General features: G+C 41.4%; 1 protein-coding gene across 33 annotated transcripts in view; it reads right to left on the minus strand.

Moving 5' to 3' along the window:
- Positions 1–24,807, minus strand: part of Kcnma1 (potassium calcium-activated channel subfamily M alpha 1) — a 675,048-nt gene that overhangs the window by 142,083 nt on the left and 508,158 nt on the right. For all 33 annotated transcript variants that reach the window (XM_090346647.1, XM_090346640.1, XM_090346639.1 and 30 more), the window contains exons 15-16: positions 13,247–13,356; positions 132–200 (exon numbers count right to left, since the gene is read on the minus strand). In XM_090346647.1, the coding sequence (XP_090202773.1) occupies positions 132–200; positions 13,247–13,356 (179 nt within the window). The remainder of the gene's footprint in view (positions 1–131; positions 201–13,246; positions 13,357–24,807) is intronic.

Genomic DNA, 24,807 nt, shown 5'->3' on the forward strand with positions numbered 1-24,807 from the left:
AGGGGCCAAGAAGTGCTGCAGCAGCTTCCAAGCAAATAACTCATGTGTGAGAAGGAGAAAGTGAACAACCATTCCCAAAATGCACTCACACCATAAATGCCAATGGGCCGCTGGGTCACAAACAGACTTACCGGCTCTCTCGGTTGGCGGACTTGTACTCAATGGCTATCATTAGGAGCTTTAGCTTCACAAAACACAGCCTGAAATGAAAAGGAGAAGTCTCCTAGTCAGTGCTTCTGGATAGCTGAGTCCCATAATGAACACCAATACAACCCGCCAGCCTCCTGACACAGTCATTATCCAGGGGAATCCTCCACCCACCACCCAGTGCCCAAGAGAAGAGGTACCAACGACACTTCCCCATTCCCCCATTAAACCTGATTTCTCCCATTGATAGGGTGCTGAGTGCACCATGTGAAAACAGAATCTCAGATGTCTAGACACAAACCCCGAGCAGGGATTGGCGTCGGGGGATTTACAGTGGGCCAGATTCATTAGTTACTTGGTCAGGTAGTAAAATGTTAACTACAGAGGGAGAGAGGGATTTGGAGCAGCTGGACCTGTTATTTGGATTCCATTTTCATTCTTTGTACAAATGGCTCATATTGTTGTTCCAAGCGGACTCCTGTGTGCTTAGAATGCTGGTAATAAGACCTAGCCTCTAAGTGCCCAGCATGAAACTAGAGCTCTGCCACTTCTGGCTCTACCCAAGCTGTCTCACCTTGTCTTCCCAGGGCTCCACTGTGCAGACCAAGACTGCCTCGGTTCTGCCTCCTTACCTTCACTCTGTGTGCCACTTGCCTCAGCCCCAATGTCCCCTCCTCTCCTCCTGACCCCCCAGGCATGGGTCCATCTAAGCTTCCATACAGTAGGTCTTCTCCAACTACCACTTATTTCTGATTCTTTTTTTACTTTTCAGAACTCTAGCACTCTGGCTGCAGCTGAAACACATAGCTGATTTTCCACTGGCCATTTTGAATATCACCTCATGTCATATGGCACCAGATATCACCTAAACATTGCCTTGTCATTAGGCACAGTGGATTGCACCCTACTGTTTTCAAATGTCTGGGCTTTTCCTCCTGAACCAGTGCAACTTCTTGAAGAGTTTTGGAATTTATGCAATTCCTCCTAGTACATAGTGAATGGATCCCTCAATACACAGAAGCTCAGGACACAAATGATTATCACTCAATGTGTTTCATGTCTGAGCAAACAGGAAAAGTTGCCATAAAGTACCTGTGCATAAAGATGTTCAGAGTTGTGTTATTTATACAGAGTGCACAAAGATAAAGCAACCTCAGTGTCCATCTAAGACACTGGATTAGCAGAGGAGGGGCAATATAGTGTCAGGCAACACTCAAATGACTTTTTGAAGAACATATCTAGATATAAGATTGGTTCATTGGTAGATTGAAAAATTTGCTAATGGTTATTTGGTTCCAGCCTGGTAAAGAGATAAGAACTGAGTTGAAAGGCAGGGGTGTTCTGATGGCTTCCCCAACAATTTTCTTGAAGGAAATATTACTCTGGTTATTCAGACTTCTGTTGATATCTCTGTTTTACAGATAGTAAAAGTGAGGATCCTAAAAACAATGTAATTCGTATTAGTTCTCTTGCTGGCAAGCTATACAAGAGCCACAACTCCTGTGAAGCTTAGTTTGCATTGGGAGAGATAGGTAGTGAAGCATACTCGTGAATAGACAATACATTTCTAGATAACAAGACCTACATAATAACAAGAAACACACAATCATTAAAAAAGAACAAGAAACCAAAACTCATTAAACAGACCATCATTTAAAAAAAAATAATCATATGGGTATGAAGAGTAGCTGGCCTCTGGTGGCCATCTATGATGGCTGGTCCAGGAGCCTATTCTGTGAGGATGCATAAAGCACTGGAGAAGGACGAGCAAGCAGCCAGTGAGAAGATATGGGGAAAGAGTTCTCTAGAGAGCAGACAGAGCTAATGCAAAGGCCTTGAGGCAGGACACAGCTCTGAGTATTTGAGAAGCAAGAGTAAAGCCTGCAAAGCTGAAGCTGAGTGAGCAAAATCCATAGTTCAGAAGATCCGAGAGTAGAAGTACAAGAAGCAAGGTCATAGCACAGGACTTTGTTTGCCACAAACAAAGGGTTTGCAGCTTTTCCCAAGTGCCTGAAAAAGACCTATGCTTGGTATAAAATGAAGAAGTGTCATCAGAGAGGCTAGACATGCGATTGGTGACTTGCAAGAAAGATGCTGAGAGAGGCCTCTGCCTCTGGCACATGGAGTGAGGTCAATTGCTCCTTCCTATATTCAAGGTCATGATTTCCTGGCCTTGCATTCAGCAGCCAGCCAGATTTCAAAGGAGCACTTCCATACCGGCATATTGGGGCTTTCCCCGTGATTTGTAGGTTTTCTGATTCCAGCCAGCAGACTCTAATGACCTGGGCTTTGTGCTAATTATGCAACTCGATGTAACACCAATACACACATCCAACAACATGGGGAAATGCCCTTCTTATTTTATGTCCCCTAGAGCTCCACTCACATGCTCCCTATGTGGGGCTTGTTCCTTCTGGAGCCCAATTTGTTTTTAAAACCATGTAGCTTATGTGATGTTCACTGGGCCAAACGACTAGATTAGGTAACCACTATCTAATGTAAATAGTAGTCATATGCCAAAAAATCAAGGTGAAATTGGACCTGAGCATAGCATTGTTCATGCAGAAGCGAATCTATTGATATCTTATGAGCAACAACCATTCCAGTTTGGGATTCTAATAGTTCATGGAATCAATGATCTTTATTGCTCTCATGGACCAAGTCCATAAAAAGGAAGAATGGTTCATAGTCACGGCAAATTATTTCTTCGTGACAACTACCATGCCATTTTCCAACTAGATAGAAAAGAGGAGGAGCTTCCTGATGTAGAAGACAACAAAATCCACCCAGCCTGGTACACGTTCCTTAGTCTTACTGATGATGAACCAGCAGATCTCTGAGTCTCTTCTGGCTTTAAAATGATAGCTTCCTGACTTCCAGATCCTTACCAAAAGTGATGCTGCCATAGCCTAATAAGAAACTCTCTTCTTAAGAAGCCCCTTCACCCCCCAAAAGCTGTCACTCCCTAGTCACAGATGTGCGGGGAAAGGGACAGAAGGATATAAGCTGAATAAATATATGCAAATGGGGCCATTCAATACATTTGCAGACTTGCACCGTACAAACTGGTCCTATTCTTCTTACACAAGAGTGGAAAAAAATGGAAAAAGAAAAAAAAAAAGATGAGCCCTGTGTGGTAGTCCATGCTTATAATCCTAGATACTCAGGAGGCTGAGATCTAAGGCTCAAGGTTCAAAGCCAGCCAGAGCACAAAAGGACCTGAAACCTTTATCTCCAGTTAACCTCTAGAAAACAGGAAGTGGGGCTTCAGCTCAAGGGCAGTAGCCTTGAGCCGAAGAGCTCAGGGACAGTACCCAGGCCCAAGGTCAAGTCCCATGACCCACAAAATAAATATATAAAAATAAAAGAAAGAAAGAAAAAAGAACAAGAAGATGAAGAAACTGGCTCAAGGTCAAATGGCTTTTGGATCAAATTTTAAGAAAAGAAAGAAGGGAAATAAAAATAAGATCTTGATGAAGTGTGCTGTGCAGGTGTGTCTCACAGGAGCAGGTAAATGGAGTGAAGTTCACCAGGCCAACACTACTTGGACAGCACACCATTTTTAAAACTCTGGTTCACCCCTAGACCCTTAGCTACTCAGAAGGAAGAGCCCTGAGGATAGCACTTTGAAGTCTGCCTGGAAGCAAAGTCTGTGAGGTGCTTATCTTCAATTCACCAGCAAAAAGCTGGAAGCAGAACTGTGACTCAAGCAGTAGAGCACCAGCCTTGTGGGGTGGGGGAAATATAAACAAGAACACAAGGCTCTCAGATGAAACTCCAATTTACACACAGCACACACACACACACACACACACACACACACACACACACACACACTGAAAAAGAGACAATAGGCGATTTTTAAAAATAAATCACGGCCACACTAGAATAGTGGTCCCTATGGTTGAAGTAACTGGAACCATGAAGCCTTTACCTTGCTAGAGGGGAAATATATTCTCCACAGTGTCACAGTCCCTACCATATTTTCTCAGTCTTCTCTCTTTGTTGTTAACTGTCTGAGCCCTACAGGAATGCATGTCTTTAATCTTTGATTCTGGATACTGGCAAACTACACTGAATGATAAGCAATGATATAGACTTGAAGCAGAAACATGGCTTCCCTCTGGAAGGAATTCTACCACAGGGAGTTGTCAGGGATATGTGTGGGCTTGCAGGTGTAGAGGAGATTTGAGCCTCTTGTGTGTGGGGGCCATAAAGGGGAGAGCAGACCAACACAAGGGGTCAAATAGGAAAGGTCAGACTTATGTGAGTAATAAGGGAAGCGGAGATAGTGATCCTGCTTACTCTCTAGATTATACTCTGCGTGCATGCTGTGCCTCACTAGTGTTTAGGATGTAAAAACTTTTAAGAAAAGTTCATTAAATAACTGGAATACCAGCAACACCGCCTGAATTTCTGGAGCAAAGAGAAAACAAGAGGGAAAACTGGGAAAGTTTGAGCAGAACACATGAAGTGAATATAGGATCCTGACACAAAATGCTTCTTACGGTGTAGTGTTTATTAGAAGCTAATGGATTATAGAGAGTAAGCTTGGAGCCGGTGACTCACACTTGTAATCCTAACTCCTCAGGAGGCTGAGATCTGAGGACAATTGTTTGAAGCCAGCCCAGACAGGAAAGGTCCAGGAGACTCTTCTCTCCAATTAATCACAGCAAAAGCTAGAGAGGTGCTGTGGCTCAACATGACAGAGCAGTAGCCTCGAACACAATGAAACGTTTAGGGACAGTGCCCAGGCTCTGAATTGAAGCCCCAGGACTGGCACCAAAAATAACAAATGAAAAAAGAAAGGAGACTACAAAGTGAAATAACAGTAGTAATTCACTGTGAGAACCTAGTTTCTGCCTCAGTCCATTATACATTATGAATTATGTCTGTATCTTAAGTCTAAGATTTTCTAGATCTCATGTTACAAAGGATACAAGCCTAAAATAGTGCAGTCAGACTCAGAATAGTTAAATGCTTACTTATACCATTTTGGGGAGTTGGGGGAGGGGGAATGGGTCATTCTTATGGTCATTCTTCCATCTGGATCTGGTTCATGAGATGTCAATGTACACAGGATTGGTGTGAGGTCAGGAAGGATGATCAGGGCCCAGCAAAGGAAAAAGCAAGAAGGTCTTCCAAATGTGATGAACAGAATGAAATGAGCCATAAGTTAGCAAGTTTAATTCTTGGTTGCTAAAGTAAAATATCCTAAGACATTGCCTTGGAAGAAGTTGTCGGTGAATGCAAACATAATTACAAGGGAAATCAAATAACTTCTTTCTTCAGAAAAAAAAAGTCACTTGTAACAAAAAGGTCTTAAACCAGCAATCTGCAATAAAACTGTTGTAATAACAAGATTAGATTGCTTTCCTGATAATTGTTAAGTAGAGGTCTACCAAATTTGACAGTGGCATTATACAAAGCCCTCTATTTCTTTTTGTTGTTGTTATTTCTGCTAGCTACATCTATTAACTATAGTAGTTCCAACCCAGATGTTCCTGAAACAAAGGCTCTTAAGAATCTGAGTCCAACTGTTTTTACCTACCCAGAGGGAAATAAATTGTTCTTGCCATTAAATCAGCCCCCCTTGAGTGGAAAGATTACTTGCTCGTGTGAATTAAGCATGAAAACCTGCCACAGACTTTGCACCATCTTCTGTGCCAAGGAAGTGTGTGCCAGTATGGATTTAGAGCTGTTCAAGATGACTCTTTCCACCAGGAAGGTGTCAGAGGAGAGAAGCAGCTCTACAATGCCCTCTGGCCCAGGCTCCTCTAGGAAGCACCTCCCCCTCTCCAGCCACTTAGAAGCCTTAGGAACTTTAGGCTGACTGAATGGTAAGAGTCAATATCATGTACACGTGATGTATTGGGAAAGCAGGCCTATCGCACCAAGTGGTTAAAATGGAACACCTTCATCTTCAAAGGCTTGGTTTTAAAATGATAACTTCTTGACATAAAATGTCTAGATACAAGACTTGTTTGGAAACTCTGTAAGACTCAGCACCAGGGAAAGAAGGAATTTAAAATGTTTACGGTGATGTTGTTAAACTTAGCCAGTCAGCCTTCCTTCCTCCCGCCTTCCTTTCCTTCTTCCCTTCCTCCTTCCCTTCCTCTCTCCCTCCTTCATTCCCTCCATCCCTCCCTTTTTCCTCCAAACTCACTCTCTCTATATATGTATATGTATATGTATATATTTTTTTTTCTTCTTTTCTTTCTTTTGGCATTGGTATTTGGGTTGAACTCAGGACCTGGCACTGCCCCTTAGCTTTTTCGTTCAAGGCTTAAACCATACCTCTGGTTTTTTGATGGTTAATTGGAAGTAAGAATCTCACAGTCTGTCCTTCCCGGGCTGCTTTTGAACTGAGGTCCTCACATTTCAGCTATCTAAGTGGCTAGGATTATAATTGTCAGCCACCAGTTCGCAGGCCCAGCTAAACTAGATTTCATAACAGCTTTGTTAATGGCAGAATGGAAGGGCTACCCTTAAATATATGCAACACATAACACACACACACACACACACACAGGCACGCACGCGCACGCACACACACACACACACACATACACCCCACTTGCACTCCATACCTAAAACATTTGAACTTTAAAAATTTGTATCTTTATAGCATAATTAGCATTTGCCAATAGTATGAGGAAGTGCATCTCATGGAATTTTACTATTATATCAATTAAAATATATAGTGTAAGGAAAGTCTGTGTTTGCATTGTATACCCAGCTCTCTAGTCAAGGACAGTTTCACCCAGTTCCAACTGTCCCTGGCCAGTGTATGGAGAATTTTAGATCTATCTCCGATTCTGTAGCCCATCATTAAGGATTTCAGTGGATTTTATGGTTGCTGGTCAAATGCTCAGACACAAAAAAAATTTCTGGTTCCCTTCATGCTCTGGGTTCCTATATTATAAAACATCCAAAAGAAATGGATTGGGCCAATGCTAGGAAAACACTTTAGAGAAAGATGAAGTTTAAGTTTTCTGTACACTTGTATTTGCATGGGTGCTCATTTCCTCAGCGTGGCTAAACTAATCTATTCTACAGCGGTTTGATCAGCCGCGTTTCTTCTTCCTCCAGATTCAAGTTGGGATGTCTCCTACCCCCTTCCCCTGCCCAGTAAAAATGTCACACACCACCCACGCTAAATTAATTATACTGTTCATTGGGAGAGTGGCTTTCTCTTTTCTCTGGGCAGTCTAAAGTTTCTTCAAAAGGCGTATTTTGAAAGGTTTGTTGGTAGAGCATGCTTTTGTGAATTCTAGGGACACAGAAAGTGGATGGGGAAGGCAGAGAATGAAACACACACACACACACACACACACACACACACACACACACACACACACGCCATCTTGAGCAGCTGGGAGCACCTCTATTTGCAGATGATAGAGGGCACAGAATTCCTGCCCTTTAGGACAGCCAATGGAAAGCTGACTGGAGTTCCCATATTAAATACTCCACACCAAATATGAATTTTAACTGCTCCATCAACTGCAAGGGGGCAGAGAGACACTTCATATTTTTAAATACACCTTTTGTCCTAATCCCCTTTGAGCTGTAAAGCCTGATACAATTAAGCTTTTATACCTGGCAAGTGGTGAGTGACTGCCTAATAGGCGCACCATGAGACTTAGAGCCTGGAACACCGTGTTCTCTCCACGGTCAGCTGAATTGCTGAAGCTGTGTTTTCTTCCAGCTCCTTCTGTCGACCCTCCCTCCTCTACCATTGCCTACCTGCGGGCAGGGGAGTGCATCCTCACCATCATCACAAGCTCTTTGTTGAAAAACTTATCACTCTTTCCTCTCAAAGAAACACATGTGGGATTTTATCTGATGTGATTCTCTCATCTAAAGGAGAAACTAATGTGCTCTCAGTGGCAAATATCAGAGATTTGTGTGTCCAGAGTATTCAGATGGACTGCTTAGAATACCCACTCCCCTCTTTCCCTCTTAATTGAATCCCAACCCCCTTACAAGGCAAAAGGTAGATAGTCTCATTTCCAGGAAGCCTTTCTTGGTAACTTCCATGGAGAACACTCTAGAATCTTCAGCTTCTGGACTCTAGATGTCTGTAACCCCCTCCCCCACCCCTCCAGGCCAACACACACACACACACACACACACACACACGCACACACGCACACACGCACGCACGCACGCACGCACGCACACACACATGCACACGCACACGCACATCGGGAATCCCCGATGGTTAATACTTCCCTCAAAAAGACAGCCAATCCCGAAGGTGGTGCCGATAGGGAAACCAAATCCTTTGATATTGGTAAGTATTATTACTAATTTCTTCATGTGCATGTATGTAACCAAATTGCAACTTTCTCCAGAAATGGCTCTGAGCTGGGCATAATGGTGAAAATATCCCCAGTTCATTAAATATCTAGTCCATTGCCTAGTGACAGATTGATCAGAGAACTTACTAAATAATAGTAAACAAAAGCTAGGCACTAACTAGGGAGAATGAAATCTGAGGATCACGACTGAATGCCAGCTGGAGACAGGAAAGTCCAGGAGACTCTTATCTCCAATAATTGCCTAAAATAAACTGGAAGTGGAGCCGTGACTCAAGTAGTAGAGTACTAGCCTTGGCACAAAAACTCAGGGACAGCCCCCAGGCTCTGAGTTTGAGCTCCAGGATAGGCACACACACACATTCAAGAAAAGAAAAAGTTCATAAAAGTTGGGAATACTATAACCTATTTTTCTTTGTAGCTGCTCCCATTTGAGGAGTATGGGGAAAAGAGATGGGAGGAGAAGACAGGAGGCCATTCCTATTTCCACAGATGAGGAAACTGGGAGTGTATAACAAGTCCAAGATCAAGTAGCTGAGCTGACTCGGGAAGGAAGTACACAGAAATCAAGTATCTTTCCCCAAATCACAGATCCAGCAAGTGGCTGATCTGGGGTTTTGACCCCAGTCCTTTGTGACTCTCACTATAGACATCACAAAGTGATCTCAGACGGCATCCTAGCTCTGGCCTTCTTTCTGCACGCTAGGCACTACCACCTGTATGTTCATGGGGGCAAAAGACAGTGGAAAGGGAGCTGAAGATGGCTAGTGTCTGCTGTGAATAGCTATCAGTAGAAAGCTCTCTCTTCTGCATCTCCTGGAGCTCTTTTGCTGTAATTTTACTGCCCCAGAGTACCTATGTCCACTGAACCACAGTACCCTTGTTTATAAAACAGAGACAACTGTGTTAATATAAACATCATAGAATTGTTATGGAGGGAAAGGAGAAAATGGAGAGAAAAGGTTGGAGTGATTTTACATTTTGTTTAAATTAGCTTCTGGTTTTAGAACAAAGACCTAACTTTTGATCATATACAAGGATATCCATAAATGATGGGATGTACACAGTCAACATACATAGCTGATGTCTCAACATTGGCGTGTGTGTGTGTGTGTGTGTGTGTGTGTGTGTGTGTGTGTGTGTGTGTGAATCCTGGAGCTTGAACTTAAAGCCTGGGCACTCTCCCTGAGTTTTTTGCTCATGATTACACTCTTACATTTGAGACACAGCTCTACTTCCAGCTTTTTGGGGGGAGAAGGTGGTTGACTGGAAATATAAGTTCACAGAGTTTCCTATCTGGGCTGATTTCAAACCAGGATCTTTAGATCTCAGCCTCCTGAGTAGCTAGGATTAGAGGCAAGAGCCACCAATACCTAGCAGGCTTGAAATTTTTTTAAAGCTAGTTTTGACCTCTTCCCCTTCTCTCTTTCATCCCCCTTCCTGCTCTTGTAGGAAATGATTCGTATTTAATCTACAGATCTGTCTCTCTTATCTGTTCATAGAGTGATTCTCTCAGCCCCTGAGAAAGCTCCAAGCAATCCATGCAGGGAGCCCAGCCCATGGAGTGGCACTCTGCCAGCCCAGGGGAAGAATAAATTTATTTCTTTTCATGCTTTTAGACATTATTGGCCACATATTGTTTTAGTGCAGCATATAATTACAGAAACTGCTCTAAAAATCTGTATATTTTATCTGTGCTTTATTATGCCCAGAATGCTCCCCTCCCCAATTCTTTTTTTTAACTTCTCCACAAACCAGCTTAAAATATATTTTGGCATCCTTTATGTCATCTGGAAATTGAATAGCCAATTCGTACTGTAATGAAAATACTTATGCACCAGCCCGGTGATGTACAACACTACACTCTAATTACGGCTGTGCTTTAATTAACCTGAATTGAAGAGTGTTATCATTAAACTGCCAGTAACTTTGAGTTATGGCTTTTCTTTAATTTAAAGTAGAAAACACAGATAATTAAGCCTCCAGATAATCAAATGCTTGAGGAGAGCTTCAATGTTTTGGGATGTTCCTAAATCTCATTAAATGTCCTTTCTTTATTGATTAGTTGCACCTCTGCCGAATCATTGCATTAAACGAATAATAGCACTAAGTTGAATACGTTCTCACTCACATCAGAAGTCGCCATTTTTTGGTGTATTGTAATACAGAAGCTTTACTGAACAAATACTAAATTCTCTGACAATAAGATAGGCCTGAAAGATTCCCGCCCACCCACTTTGGGACAAGTTCTAAATAGGAAAATCAATCAAGGAAATATTGGAGCAGTTTCTAAATCCTCTAGTCCAGGCTGTTGCATGGAAGGCCAGTGAAGTTTCACACCACTCAGAAGATCAAGGTTAGTAAAAATCGCTCGTCTCCACCACCAGGCCTGGGATTATTCATGGAGCTTTGGCCTTGTTTAAGACATCAAGGTAGGGGGATGACTATACATCTCTTTGGAGCCAGTTAGCATTTAACAGATGTGCACCTCCTTCATGGCCATCTCAGGCTTACAAGAGGGGCCAGAATCTAGTTCTTATGTGAAATACCACTATTTTGAAATGTTAGCAAACATAGCCTCCCATGCTCCACTGTGCCCATGCCAGTTATAGCCTCTAGGGGGAGCAGTCCCTATGTATCTTACAATGAACCCACCCTGTTTCCATCTGCAGAAGAGGGTGGTCAGGCCCATCTTCATATATGGACAGTGAATATGATGACTGCATGGCCCACCCTTACTGTCTCCATTTGTCAGCTGCCCTACCCCTTGACCTCAAACTCTCCCCCCAAAATACATTTTGTTAAACTGTGAGTTAGTTGGTCCTCCCCTGAGTATACCATGTTCACATGTTTGCGTATACGTGCATATGACTATGACTATTTTTAGTATGTATTCATAACTTAGATCGAAGATCTACTGATGAGAAAAAGCCTGATTTACTTCCCTTAACTGAGGAGATGGGTGGGGTTAAAAGATGAGGATGACCTGAGAGTACCAGGAGGCTTTGGAGAAAATGTTTTTCACTCATAGATACTAGTCAAACCTGGAAAACACAATGGGCAAACAAAAGGTGCTTTATGATCTTCATACTTCTAACACCATAGAAACCTATCCTTGGTTCTCAGAACACTTCTATGTTGCACACTTGCAGCTTCAATAACAGATAAGTCCCGAATCTGTTAAGTCCTGCTGTAATTCTGGATTTTTCTATCCTAGGCATGATGAAAAGTCAAGGAGAAGAAAATCTCTTGAGGACAGCTTCAGTGTCTTACGTCCCAGGGCCTTGGAATGGTTAATTTCTTCCCACATTAACAAAAATAAAGAAAGAAAAAAGAAAAGAAAAGAAATAGCTCTCCAAGAAAGGAACACATGGGCATTACAGCAGGGCATCCACTTTCAGAAAATAACTCCTTCTGAATCAATTACCTATTCACTTTTCCAGCCCATTTAACATTCAAACTTTCACTCGGAGACAAGGGTGAGAAATTTCAGTAAACAGCTAAACTATGCTGGAGTGCTTGGGATTGGGTCCTGGGGACTAGCAGGGAACACCTGCTGTGGGCACTGACAGGAGGCTCCAGGTAAACAGAATAGTCCAAAGGGGCTCAAAGTGCCCATGGCTCCCTTATTGTACAGGGTGCACTGGGCTCACTGGACACCTGCAGACATTCCACTCCAGAAGTTAGTCTTGGCTCCTAGTAAGCACAGAGCACAAGGAAGGGGCCTTTCTTCCTCAACCCTTCTCAAATCCCCATTTCTTCTCAAGTTTTAACAGTAAGACAGGATGACAGACCCTTGTATGGCCCAGTGGGTCATGATTACAGTCCCATCACCCCACGGAGAAATGACCTGAATCCAGGTCAGCTCCTGCCTAAGTGACCCCTGTTTAGCCTGGCAGACTATGAAAACTTGTGGCTACCAGCCCCTGCTCCATCTGGTGCACCAACCATCTTGTGCAGCAAGAAGCTAAGCCTTGGTGCTTTATAATGCTGCCATGTGGAGGCTACATGGCTGATTCCTTTGCCACATTTCCTCAACCTGTGGTAAAAGCACTTACAATCTTTTCATTGCAACTGGGTTTTTAATGTTGCCATAATCTGTCTTGAGTAGATGGCAGATTAAAATCATTTTATTCAGGGACTCAAAATTTGGTTTTGCCCCAAATGCTAGGTTTGTAGCTGGATGGTATAGTGTGTGCTTCTCATGTACTAGAACCTGGGTTAGATCCCTGGCACAGGAAGTGATTGAGGGTGGGAGGGGGGAAGAGAATGGAAGAAGAAAAGAAAGATAAAAGAAAGGAAGAAAGGAGTAAAAAGGAAGGACTGAAAGAAGGAAAAATGAAGGAAGAAAGAGAAGTGGGAAGGAGGGAGGGAAGAAAGAAGGAAAAAAGGAATGAAAGAAAAAAGAAAAGAGAAGAAAATAAAAATGAAGATAAAGAGAAGAAAATCAGGCAAGGCTTTATAACAACCTTCATACAAATGTCTATGCCATGGAAGCATAATTCAAAATATGAAGGTCAAATATAACAAATAAGTAGGAAGGATGCAACCACATTCAAGATTCTAAGGCTTGCAAGAAAAACTGAAGTCAGTGGAAACCTTCAAGGCAGGGATCATATCACAACCACTTTGCTATGTCAGCATGTGCAAGTCTGAGCACCAAGGAGCATCCCCAGTGGTGACCATGTGCCTTTGGGCAGTGGCAAGAACCCTTCTACACGGGGTACACCAAACATCCCCAAGAGCCAGAGAGCACCCAGTTCACTGTCACTTACTCACAAACAGTAGGGAAGGACAGACCCACGAAGGCACTGGAGAGATATTCTGTGTACATTTCATTGGAGACTCCTTCCAAGTAGTATTTCTGCCACGTGTCCTCCTCAATCTAAGTAAGAACACAACAAGACAAGGATTTAAAGTACAACCATAGACTGGAGAACTCGTGTTACAGCATGACAGACTTGGGAAAGGGCTGGTTATACAGCGATGACCTTCTTAGCAACCAGAAACAGTTCCACAGCAACCATGGGAAACGTTTGATCCTTCTGAGCTCACGGGCTTGAGATGTTCTCTCTTCATACACTACTTGTTCTTAAACCTGAGTCATTTCTAAGGTGGTGTATTCATGGCATTGGCCCACAATAATGGTGAATACATCAATTGATTCAACATGTTTCTGAGAGTAACTTTACAGTTGCTTCTGAAACTGTGTAAGTACGTACTTTTAAAACATAGCAACTCCATGTAAGTGCTCATAGCTAACATATAAGCATATAAATACACAAAGATATGCATAAGACTATCCTTTCTATTTATAAATAAAAAAATCCACAGGAGGCATATCTATACAATATAATACTAAAAACGGATTAAAAGATTATGGCATAAATATCTGTTCATGGAAATTAAAAGGTGTATCACAAAATAATGTCTACAGTCTAGTCCTGTTTTTTTTAAATGTGCTCTATAGGTTATTTATAGATTCGTACAATCAGAAAAACATACTGGAAAATTTTACACCAGAACAGAGAGATTCCTGGGTGCTGGAATGATACAGACTCCTGTAACATCCTTAAGGCCTTTAAGAGCATACATATATTACAGTGAAACGGAACAGCTCTTTAAAGGGAAAACAGATTTTTACACTCTACTTTGACTATCAGAACAAAAGTGAAATTTCAGAGGGATCTTGTCCCAAATTTCATCGTAGTATCTTTTCCTAACTAATCAAGTTGAATTCGTTTTCCCAACAAATTCCTTTATTCCAGGCATTTCTAGAAGGATTTTACATGGGAATCAAACTTGGAAAATAATCTAGTAAAAAGGAAATATGGAAGAGAGAGAGGGAGGAAGAGAAGGGAGGGAGGAAGGGAAGAAGGGAGGGAGGAAAGGAAAAAGGGAGAGAGGGAGGAAGAGAAGGGAGGGAGGAAGGAGTCTTTAGGATGTCCTTCAGCTAAGGATCTCTATCTCTCTGTCTCTGTCTCTGTCTCTCTCTCCCTCCCTCCCTCCCTCCCTCCCTCTCTCCTCAACTCTCTGTGCTAGTATTAAGGTATGAACTCAGAGCCTGGATGCTGTCCCATAGCTTTCGTTGCTCAAGGCTAGTGTACTAGCACTTGAGGTACAGCTCTACCTCCAGTTTTTTGGTGATTAACTTAGAGATAAGAGTCTCACAGACTTTCCTGCTCAGGCTCTCAGGCTGGCTTTGAACCATGATCTTCAGATCTTGATCTTTAGAATAGCTATGATTATAGATAGGAGTTGCCCAAGTCTGTCTTTCTTTCCTTCCTTCCTTCCTTCCTTCCTTCCTTCCTTTCTTTCTTTCTTTCTTTCTTTCCTTCCTTTCTCTTTCTTTCTTTCTTTCTTTCTTTCTTTCTTTCTTTCTTTCTTTCTTTCTTTCTTTCTTTCTTTCTTTCTTATATGGTCCTCAAACTCCAGCTCTTCCTGCCCCTGCCTCCTGAGGTTACTGGAATGTAACCATACCCTACTCCTTCAACCCTGTTTATTCTGTTCCTATGTAAAAGCACCTTGTCCATAATGGATGTCTCAATTAACTGGGCAAAATGCAACACTCAGATTTGAAGGAGATGTGAGTGGAAAGCAGGAGAAAGGACATAGTCATCATACAGTAGTGACACTCTGGCAGACAAAAAGCCAGAAAACAAATATACAAATAAACTGAATGCTTCCTGCTTCGATGCTATTTGCCTGCTTTGTCCAGTCTGGATGGTTGGATTTTGCAGCCTGACTTCATTAGCATAAATGATTTTCAACCTATTCTTACAGGTTAGACATGACTGTGATGTTTCTGAGCATGTACTGTTTATCCACAAATTAGTCTTTCCTAGAGTAGGCCTTTAAATAAGTAGTCACTCAAATGTTTCAGTTGCTAAATGGTTTGATTTCAAAAAGTTAACTGCCATGAGTTCACCTAACCATAAACTTCTGATTTCTTCCAATTCAAAAAAATCTCATTGATTTGCTTTAAGGAAGATATTCACTAATTTTAACTGATCTGAAGAAATCTCAGTATGTTAGACAACACAGAATTTTCAAGAGAGCACTATTATGATGATTTGCTGGTAAGTAGGATGCAATCTGAATTACTTATTGTCTTACAACCTTGTGCTTAACACCAAAACAGTGACAATGAACAGAGCTCTCTGGAGAAAGTGAAGATAGTTATGGCTACTGAAATTCCCCTGTCCTGTCAAAGCATGGGCACATCTATTCTATTCTATAAAATAGAATCAACCCAGCCTACAAGTTCTTCTTGAAAATAGTTTCATGCTCTTCTCCACATTTGTGTTGTCCATGTATTTTTAACTATAATGTGAAGACACACTACCCAGCAAAGGGGAGAAAAATGAAGCAAATGACTAGGAGAAAGGTGCCCAAATTAATTTTCCAGGCATTCAGCAATCACTCAAAGGCAAACCATTTCCTGAGGCCACAATTTATCCTCTGGTTGTCATATCATATCCCAGCTGTTTCTGAAGAATGCCCAACAAGAATGAGCAGGTGAGGTACTGTGGGTTCTTAATCATCAAATCCACACAGCACGGTCATGGAGGAAGGGGAAGGAGCCATTGGGCTAGCTTGTCTACCCCTCTCATGGTTTTATTTATCTAGCTCTCATTATCTAATTTTTCAACCAGTCTAGTTGAACCTCCCAAACAAATGGTTCTCATACCACTCCATGGGCAGACAGCTCCACCACAGAGCAGATTTACCTTCCAACTGGAAATAGCAGCCCTAACGCCTGGCACCACCTCACCTTCCTGATTGCTGATTCTGTGTGTGTTAGCAATGATCAGTATGTAATGATACCTTTTATTTTTTTATGCTTCCTTTGATTAGGGAGAAAGTGTGTTTCTCTAATGCTAACAACCTGGTGTATGTGAACATTCCAGCTCTCCTGGATGAGTTCTGTAATAGGCACTGTGATTTCTATTCCCAGTAAAGAGTCTGAAGAATTCTCTTGGTGAAAGCCAAAACAATTCTGAAAAAAAATAGCCTACCCCTGCCTCTGTAGCAGTACAATTTATCCCTAAAATTATCATACACCAATCCTTATTTAATTGAAAACAAGTACATTGCTTTAATCCATATATATATATATTATATTATGCACATCAAAAATAAAAGAACTAATGGGAAATTGTAGGAACCAATGATCGTTATGTTAATAGCAGCACTAAGGAGAAATGAGTCGGAACATCTACATACCATGGCTGTCCAAATCAGAGAGTAGGGGTTTAGTGTCTCAGCATTTTATTACACTTATTGTTTTTAAATAATCTATCTGAATTCCTTAGTAAATTGTCTTCTTCTAGAGGATGTCATTTAAAATCATAGCAATGTCTTAATAGAATTAAACTAAGGATGGAAGTTCAGATACATAAATTACACAACACATTGTCACAGTTCTTTCTGATGTGATGGTCTAAAACAGAGTTCAGTGACACGAACTGGCTGACATTAGTTTAGATGCTGTTAAATCCTATTTATTCTGACAGAGATGGGACAGCACCCACAGGATGTGTCATGCCCCTTGACTTCAATAATAAACTTGGAATCCGAATTTATGTGTTCTTAGAGCTGACCACTGCATAGGCTTGTTAACTAACATGAGTGGGATCTGTTATAACCAATCCTTCATGGCGCGGTCAGGCTCAAGCACCAGGGAAAATCTGATGGAGTGATGCAAACCCACCTTTCTTGCTTGGGGCCAAAAGAAACCTGGCGTTAAGAAAAACAGTACATTGTCCGAATTCGACTGAGTTGTTTGGAATCTCTCCTCTCTTTCTGCGCTCTGGTGCCTATGAACTTGGTCGCTGTGTTGATCTAAGAGCATGTGGATATTTCTTTCTAACCCCTTCCTATCCACTGTGCTGTTCAGTATTAAGAATCCTAAAAGCAACTCAGGATTAAAAAGAAAATCAAACATGTGAATCGTGTTCGTGGGACTGCACGCTCACAAAATGGCTCGCTGCACAGCTTTCTGGGGTGAACTGAAGCCGTGATTAAGTAGGAACCCGAGGAAGAAAGCAGAGGAGAATGATGATTTGCACCTTTCCAGAATGTACTTCCTCTCTGTGCCAAATGGCCTATCACAATTCTGTTCTTCTTGGATGAGGGCTCAGGTCAGCAGCCTTTCTGAGAGTAGAGCACCGCTTTTCAGGGACTCCATAATAATTTGGCATTCGTGATTATGGCCTATTTCACATCACATTTTCCAGAAAGAATGAATAGAATGAAAGGTTCTCAGTTTTTTTTTTCTTCCAAAGGCCTCAGAACAATGTCAATTAAAACAAATTATTGCAGATTTGATGTGTTGCCAGCTAACTGGCTGCTTCAGCAGAGAATGAGTAAATAAACAACTCCAAAGATTAATTTGGGAGGTGGACTTGAGCCAAACTCCTTATGCTTCCAGACAAGTAGACTGCAGATTATCAAATGAGATTTCTTCCATCAGGTAACATGGGGAAAAAACCAACTCTCACAAAGGTTTAGACAGAAATTACCAGACCACACCACAGGCAAAAGAGTTCAGACATGGCATTTTCCTTGCAATATAGCTCTAACCCAGATTATTTATAGAGACATAAAAAATACAAGATAATACAGCCAGGTACCAATGGCTCACGAGTATAATCCTAGCTACTCAGGAGGATGAGATCTAAAGTTCACAGTTCAAAGCTAGCTTGGGCACGAAAGTCTGTGAGACTCTTATCTTCTCCACAAAGCACAAAGAAGGCCAGAAGTAGAGCTGTCACTCAATTGGTAGAGTGCTAGCCTTGACCTTGAACACAAAAGCTCAGTGATAACACTCAAATCAGGCCTCCAGTTCAAGCCCCAGGACAGGCACAACAACAACAATAACAACAACAACAACAAAAGCCAGACAGACTAAAGATAAGGAAAAGTGAATACAAAGATAACCATGCAAACTTTGAAAAAGAATAACTACAGTTTATACATGGCAGAAGATTAGTTCCATTTTCACACTACAGGTGTTTTTTTTTTTAACTTCTTTATGCTGATACTTAGGGTTGGGCCTTGCCCCTTAGCTTTATCTGGGCCTTGTCCTTTAGCTTTTACAGCAGGTGCTATATCTGGAATCACAGATTGGCTTCTGGTTGTGTGGTGATAAATTAGATGACTTGCCTGTCTGAGCTGACTCTGAGCCATGATCCTTAGATCTCAGCATCTTGAATAGCTAAGATTACAGCCATAACCTACCAACACCCAACATCCACTTTGTTTTAGTGGAGGCTAGAAATACTGAAGGAGATGAAGGGCTCAGAGTGCTTAGAACAAAAGCTACTACACAGCCAGCACTTTTTGCGTTCTCACTGCCCTTTGTTACTCTCAGAGTATCTGACTCTTCTAACATCTAACAGTAACCAAAACAAAGCAGCAATCAGAATGTAAGCCCTTCTTCTTCGACTGCAGATCCCTTAAGATGCTCTTCTTCAGCTCCATCTTCTAGAAGACATAAATGACACTTGATGGACATTTGCTGAATTGAGCAAGGCAGGAAAAAAGCAGATCAACACACAAAGAAACAAGCACTTCTAAACATATGTCTGCAGCAATAACTTCATATCATTCAGTGTTAGAGCATGAAATGAACCAATTTTTGCCTTCATGGGCTGGAAAATTCAGCAGTCTAACAGGGAATGTGTATAATTGGGTCATTTTTGAAACTTCCCCCAAAAACTAATTACTATGAGCAATATTTTCTGGGAAAAACATTGCCATCACAGAACATCTTAGCAAATGACTTATGGTTTTCTATCTTTTAAATCCAATAATTTGGTGATTTGAGTTTGAAAGAAAGAACTCTTTAAGAATGTGTGTCTCAGCACCATACTAACAGAAGTCCTTCTTTCTGCAAAATGTCCTCTACATCCCTTTCTCCCAGACTCGGACTAAGCTCTCCTCCCCAGACGACTCATTTCCTCTTCTTCTTCTCCTTGTCTTCAGTGTTTGGATTCCAATGTCAAGTCAAACAACAATTTAAAAGCAAATTGTCTGAGAACACAGAAGGCTATATTTAGCAATTCCATTACTCCTAAATTCTAAAATGAATGCCAAAAACAACTGTGAAGACTTATTTTTAACTGAGAGGAGAAGAAAGGAGTGAGAAAGACATATTCAAATTGCCACAGAAATTATGAACACTCCTCCCCCGTTAGTGTTGGTCCTGAGGTTTGAACTCAGTGCCTGGACACTGTCACTAATCTGTTTTGCTGAAGGCTAGTGCTCTACCATTTGAGCCAAAATACCATTTATGGATTTTACAACCTAAGACGGCTTTGGACCTCGATTATTAGAGCTCAGCCTTTAAGTACAGCTAGAACTACAGGTGTGTGCCATCAGTGCCCATATGTGCTTACTTTGGATGACATAAACAACTAGAAAATTATGTATGTTTGGGGAAGAATATTCAGCAGCTTGGACTATTTGGTTAACTAGGTGAGCAAGCAATCACACCTTTTTGTGGATATGTCTGAAATTTTTCTTGAAAGTACTAGTACCTCTGGTACTTCTGATGAACATGTTCATAACCCACATAGACTTGGAAAAATGTAGTCCTGCTGCCATAATGTAGACTGAGGACTAAGGTCTACTAACATGTCCCTAAATGATGCTAATGCTGCTCATTCATGACCCCAACTGGAATATCAAACAGTGAGGAACTGAAAACAATGATTCTCCATTTAGTCTCTGAGGACCAGAGATTGGGGTAAAATGATTATAGCCTGAATAATTTGAGTTAAAGATTAAAATTCTTTTTTTTCTGTAATATCACCAAATATTGGAGCCATTGGCAGAGAAAGCTTGCAGATAATTAGATACAAGATGGGTATCCCAGTGTTTGGATTGTTGTGGTAGTTGGTCTAAACAAGATTTCAAGGGTTCATGTATCTACTCAGTCTTTATTGATCCAACGACCCTGATAATCGCCTCCATTTTCATCTGAGTGTGTGCTATGTAGATACAATAGTAATATAGCATGCCTATACTTAATTCGATTAAAAATAAAGTACAAGCCCTAATTCGCATCCATAATTTCTATTCATCTCTCTAGTTTAGGAAACCTGTACTGAGAGTGAGGATACCATTGCTCGCCAACCCAGTCCTGTTTTAGTGACAGCAGATTCTGGGTACTTATGTCTCCTATTGCTGTACAATATGGCCTAATAAAGTCGAGCCAAAGAGACTAGATTTCATTTCAGAGAAAAGGGTTTGGTCATAAACTTTTGCTTTCTGGCTGAACAGAGTCATTCCAGCCTCCAGCATAAATTCTGCTAGCTTTAGGTATCAGAGTGATTGGGAAGCCAAATGGGTTATTTGTGAGCCAGGTATCCAAGGCAGAGGCACCAGGTTTATTGTGTATTCATTGTTATCTGGACAACCTCTTGCCAGTTAGAGAATATTTTCACAGGAAGTTAGAAATAACTTCAGAAATTCCCCTTCGGTGGCTTCCTAGAGTCGATTTTAGGTCTCATCAAAAAGACATTTGGTCCAGAGATTGGAAGCAGGCATCCTAAAAATTGCTAAGATATTTTGCTGGGCTTGGGGGATTGGAGGGTAGAGGTGGGGGCTGACAGTGTGATCCTGAATGCTCACTGAGTATAGTAGCAGATAGAGAAAATCCTCAGCACTGGGCATGCTCAGGGTTCAAAGTCCAGCTTCATTATGTATCTCTGAGCCAACTTCTCTAAGCATTAATCCCCTCATCTTCAACAATAATACCTTCTAACTCTAAGAAGGTAGCTGGAAGCTGGGTGCTAGTGGCTCACACCTGTAATCCTAGCTATTCAGGAGACTGAGACCAGAGGATCATGGTTCAAAGCCAGCCTGGGCATGAAAGTTCAAGAAAATCTTATCTCCAACTAACCATCATAAAACCGGTAGTGGCATTGTTGTTCAAGTGGTAGAGTTCAAGTCCCACAACCGACAAGAAAGAGGAGGAGAAGAAAGAGGAGGAAGAGGAAGAAGAGGAGGAGGAAGAGGAGGAGGAGGAGGAGGAGGAGGAGGAGGAGGAGGAGGAGGAGGAGGAGGAGGTAGCCGAATAAGATAATAGATACATAGAAGTGCATAGCCTGGGAAAAGGCTGTATTTGTGTAGGTTGCATGTGGTATAATCATCCTAAAAGATAGCATTTATTTAGTGTGCACTTTTTCAAGTAATCCATAGTCTGCCGAGGGTCTACTCTCAGTGTAAATATAAGCATAAGAAATAATGATAGTGATGATGATAATCTCTACTGTCCAAATGAACCAATTAGATGGTGAGCCTCTGGTGCCTGGCTTCCCTGACCATTACCTGCAGAAGCAACACCAGGAAGTGCGTCCAGTGTTCTATGGAAGTCTCCCCACCCTCTGTGGACTTTCCAAAGGACCTGTAAGATGATTCTGAGTCAAAACGATCATGAGAGAGGAGTTAAGTATTTGAAAGACTTGATAGTCTCCCCAAACAGGAGGTAGATGTCCTGAAGGCAGCACCATTAAGCTGATGCAGGATGGGCCAAGCTAGCCTTCTATAAAGAGCTGGGAGAGAGGTCCTGGTGGCCATAGCTAACTAGCTCCTGCTGGTTCTAGGTTCGATGCTTGCCCACATCTGTTAGTTGGTTCTCCCTAAACTCTGTTCTCATCTTTCATGTTGTTCTTATCAAATCCTCTTGGCTCCACACTTGTAGCCTCATCTCCCAGGCTAATCTGGAATCGATGCTTGACATATCTTTGGTCCACCTAATGGGCATGCTATAAATTACTATTTGTTCATGACAGTATAAAACACACACACACACACACACACACACTCACTCACACACACACAAAGTAAACTAACCTACTCATCTTGTATTTGGAACAGAGGAAAAACAATGAGTGGGGTGATACGATAAGACAGAGGAACTACTTCTATATTAGATAACTCCTAAAAAGAGCTCCCAAACTTGTCATTCAACCTTGGTTTAATTGTGCATTCTCCCCTCTGCTAAAGACAACCTTTAAGGCAAACAAATCCAAGACTTTTCAAAAAGCAATACAAATTACTTTGAATATGCCTCTTAGAAAAAGAGGGACTAATCTCTCCCGTCTCAATTAACTGACAAAAGTATTCTATCTAGCCACAAACTTTAAGCCTCTTGAGGAGATCTGAGAAACAGTTTTTTCTCCCTCTCACTGCATTCCTGGCAAGGTTTTAGTTCTCATTATAGGTCAGTCGGCCCAGAAACTGTTAAGTGGGCCCTCAGCTCACAGATGACATTCCATGAGATGACATGGGTGACTTGTAATGAACCTGTTTAGCAGGGAAGGCCTCTCTGGCCCTAGGCTCACTTGACTTATGAACCAGTTCAAGTTGATAATACATTTCAATCACTGGACAGGACCCGGGAGGCTGCTAACCTCTCTGAATTCTCTGCAGGTGAGTCGTTCCAATGCAGCTGTTCTCCTCCCAGCTGCTACACTGCAGGATCTCACTTGCTGGGTGGGATTTCATTAATACAAAGGAAAGAATAGTCAGCAAGCATCACTGGTATAAAAAGCCTGAGGAAAAGCTAGACAGATGCACCTCGTTCTCACCTATACATTAAGAGAAAATTATCTACCTTTGAGCAAGTTGGGATTGACAGAAAGGCTGGGGAGATTGAAGGGAACCAGTGTCATTTAAACTGATGAACAATACTTCTGCCCTGGAGGAAAAAAATATATGCAGTCAAAAAATGTTGCTGATTCTATATCTCATCACTAAGAATTCTAAGGACCTCCTTCCAAATATAAGGCACCTGTGAAAAAATGTTAGTGACACAAAATTTTAAGCAATACATGTAAGGATGCCTTTATGCCACCCTAAGGGAGAATTTGTTATCATTCTTATCCCATTATCTTCATTCATCAATAACTTTGGTCTAAACCAGTCACAAGCATAAACCCACCCAGTACAGACTACCCACTCTTATGAAGGATGCAAAAAATGTAGAAACCAAGAGTCAGGGAATTTCACATATTGTTATCCCTTAAGTTCTGTCTACTTCAATAGTGCAGAGATACTCTATCTACAGATAGAGTATCTTTTAAAAAGAGAAAGTAGTATCTCTCATTGATCCGTGTCCACTAATAACAGTCTCATCTCCCAGTGCATATGGTCTATATACCTCAAGTCTGTATTTCTAGGTACTTGAAATTTACTTAACAAACAGGACTGCATCACTCTTGCTACCATGAAATGTGGCAGTTAATGGTCACACACAACTACACACACACACACACACACACACACACACACACACACACACACACACACACACACAATAATTGAAAGGTTCCATAGAATGTTATTTTCCAAGATGGCACATGGATGCTTAAGTTGTTTTCAGCAGCTTTGGTATCCCAAAGCCCTTCTTAATCAGCTAAGTTAGTTTGAAATTGAGGACAGATACAGAATACAGCTTGTAGAATTCATCTACCTTTCTAGTTGTGTGTAAGACAAAGTAGGAGCAGTCCATCCAGTCATTGCCACTATATGCTAGACTGAGCAGACTGCTTGCTGCAGCTAGTTGAAGTCTTTGAAAACAATAATAAGGAGATTAACAACAAACTCATAAGATATGCACAACTATTTCCCTTTGGTATCCTTTAATCTGACCTTAAACCTTAGAGTAGTCTCAAGAATATAGGGAATAATTGAGAAACCTCCATTCTGATACAGAGTATAGAGAAGAGAGACTCTCAGTCACTATTTTTGCTTTTCTTTCTCTCTAATCTTCTCTTCCCTTGTATATCCCCATCTAATGATGGGGGCAGCAGTAGTCATAATAAAATCATAGAGATGAAAGTTAGGGTCTGTGAGGATGAATCCTCCAGTTCTCGTTGCTTTTTGTTTCTTTCTCTTCTTCCACAAGGTGCCCCAAATGGGCATCTAGTCACAGAAAGGGTACAACAAAACATGATATATATTACACACTTACCACTGTTCATAAACTCTTGGACTCACCCACAGTTGTTCATAGACAGAACTGGTTTTAAATAGCACAAATAGACTAGCATGAGACAATTATTCAGACTGCTGTTGATGTGGAACAGATACAGATGACATTGTTAATGCCATTAAAATGCAAATAACATTGGAATCACAAGCAACAGAAATCTGGTAAGAATATGTAGCCTAAAATCAATCAGGTCAATTAAAACCTAAAATAAAATTACCAATCGTCTGATAAGATTTAAACAATACTCAAAGTTTCAGGATAAAAGAATGAAGATCTCCAGGATACAATAAAGAAGAAGAAGCACCAGGAAAATCTCAACTTGCATAAGAA

This window comes from Megascapheus bottae, chromosome 15, assembly GCF_031878675.1.
Source record: "Megascapheus bottae isolate mThoBot1 chromosome 15, mThoBot2.hap1, whole genome shotgun sequence".
Lineage (NCBI taxonomy): Eukaryota > Metazoa > Chordata > Mammalia > Rodentia > Geomyidae > Megascapheus > Megascapheus bottae.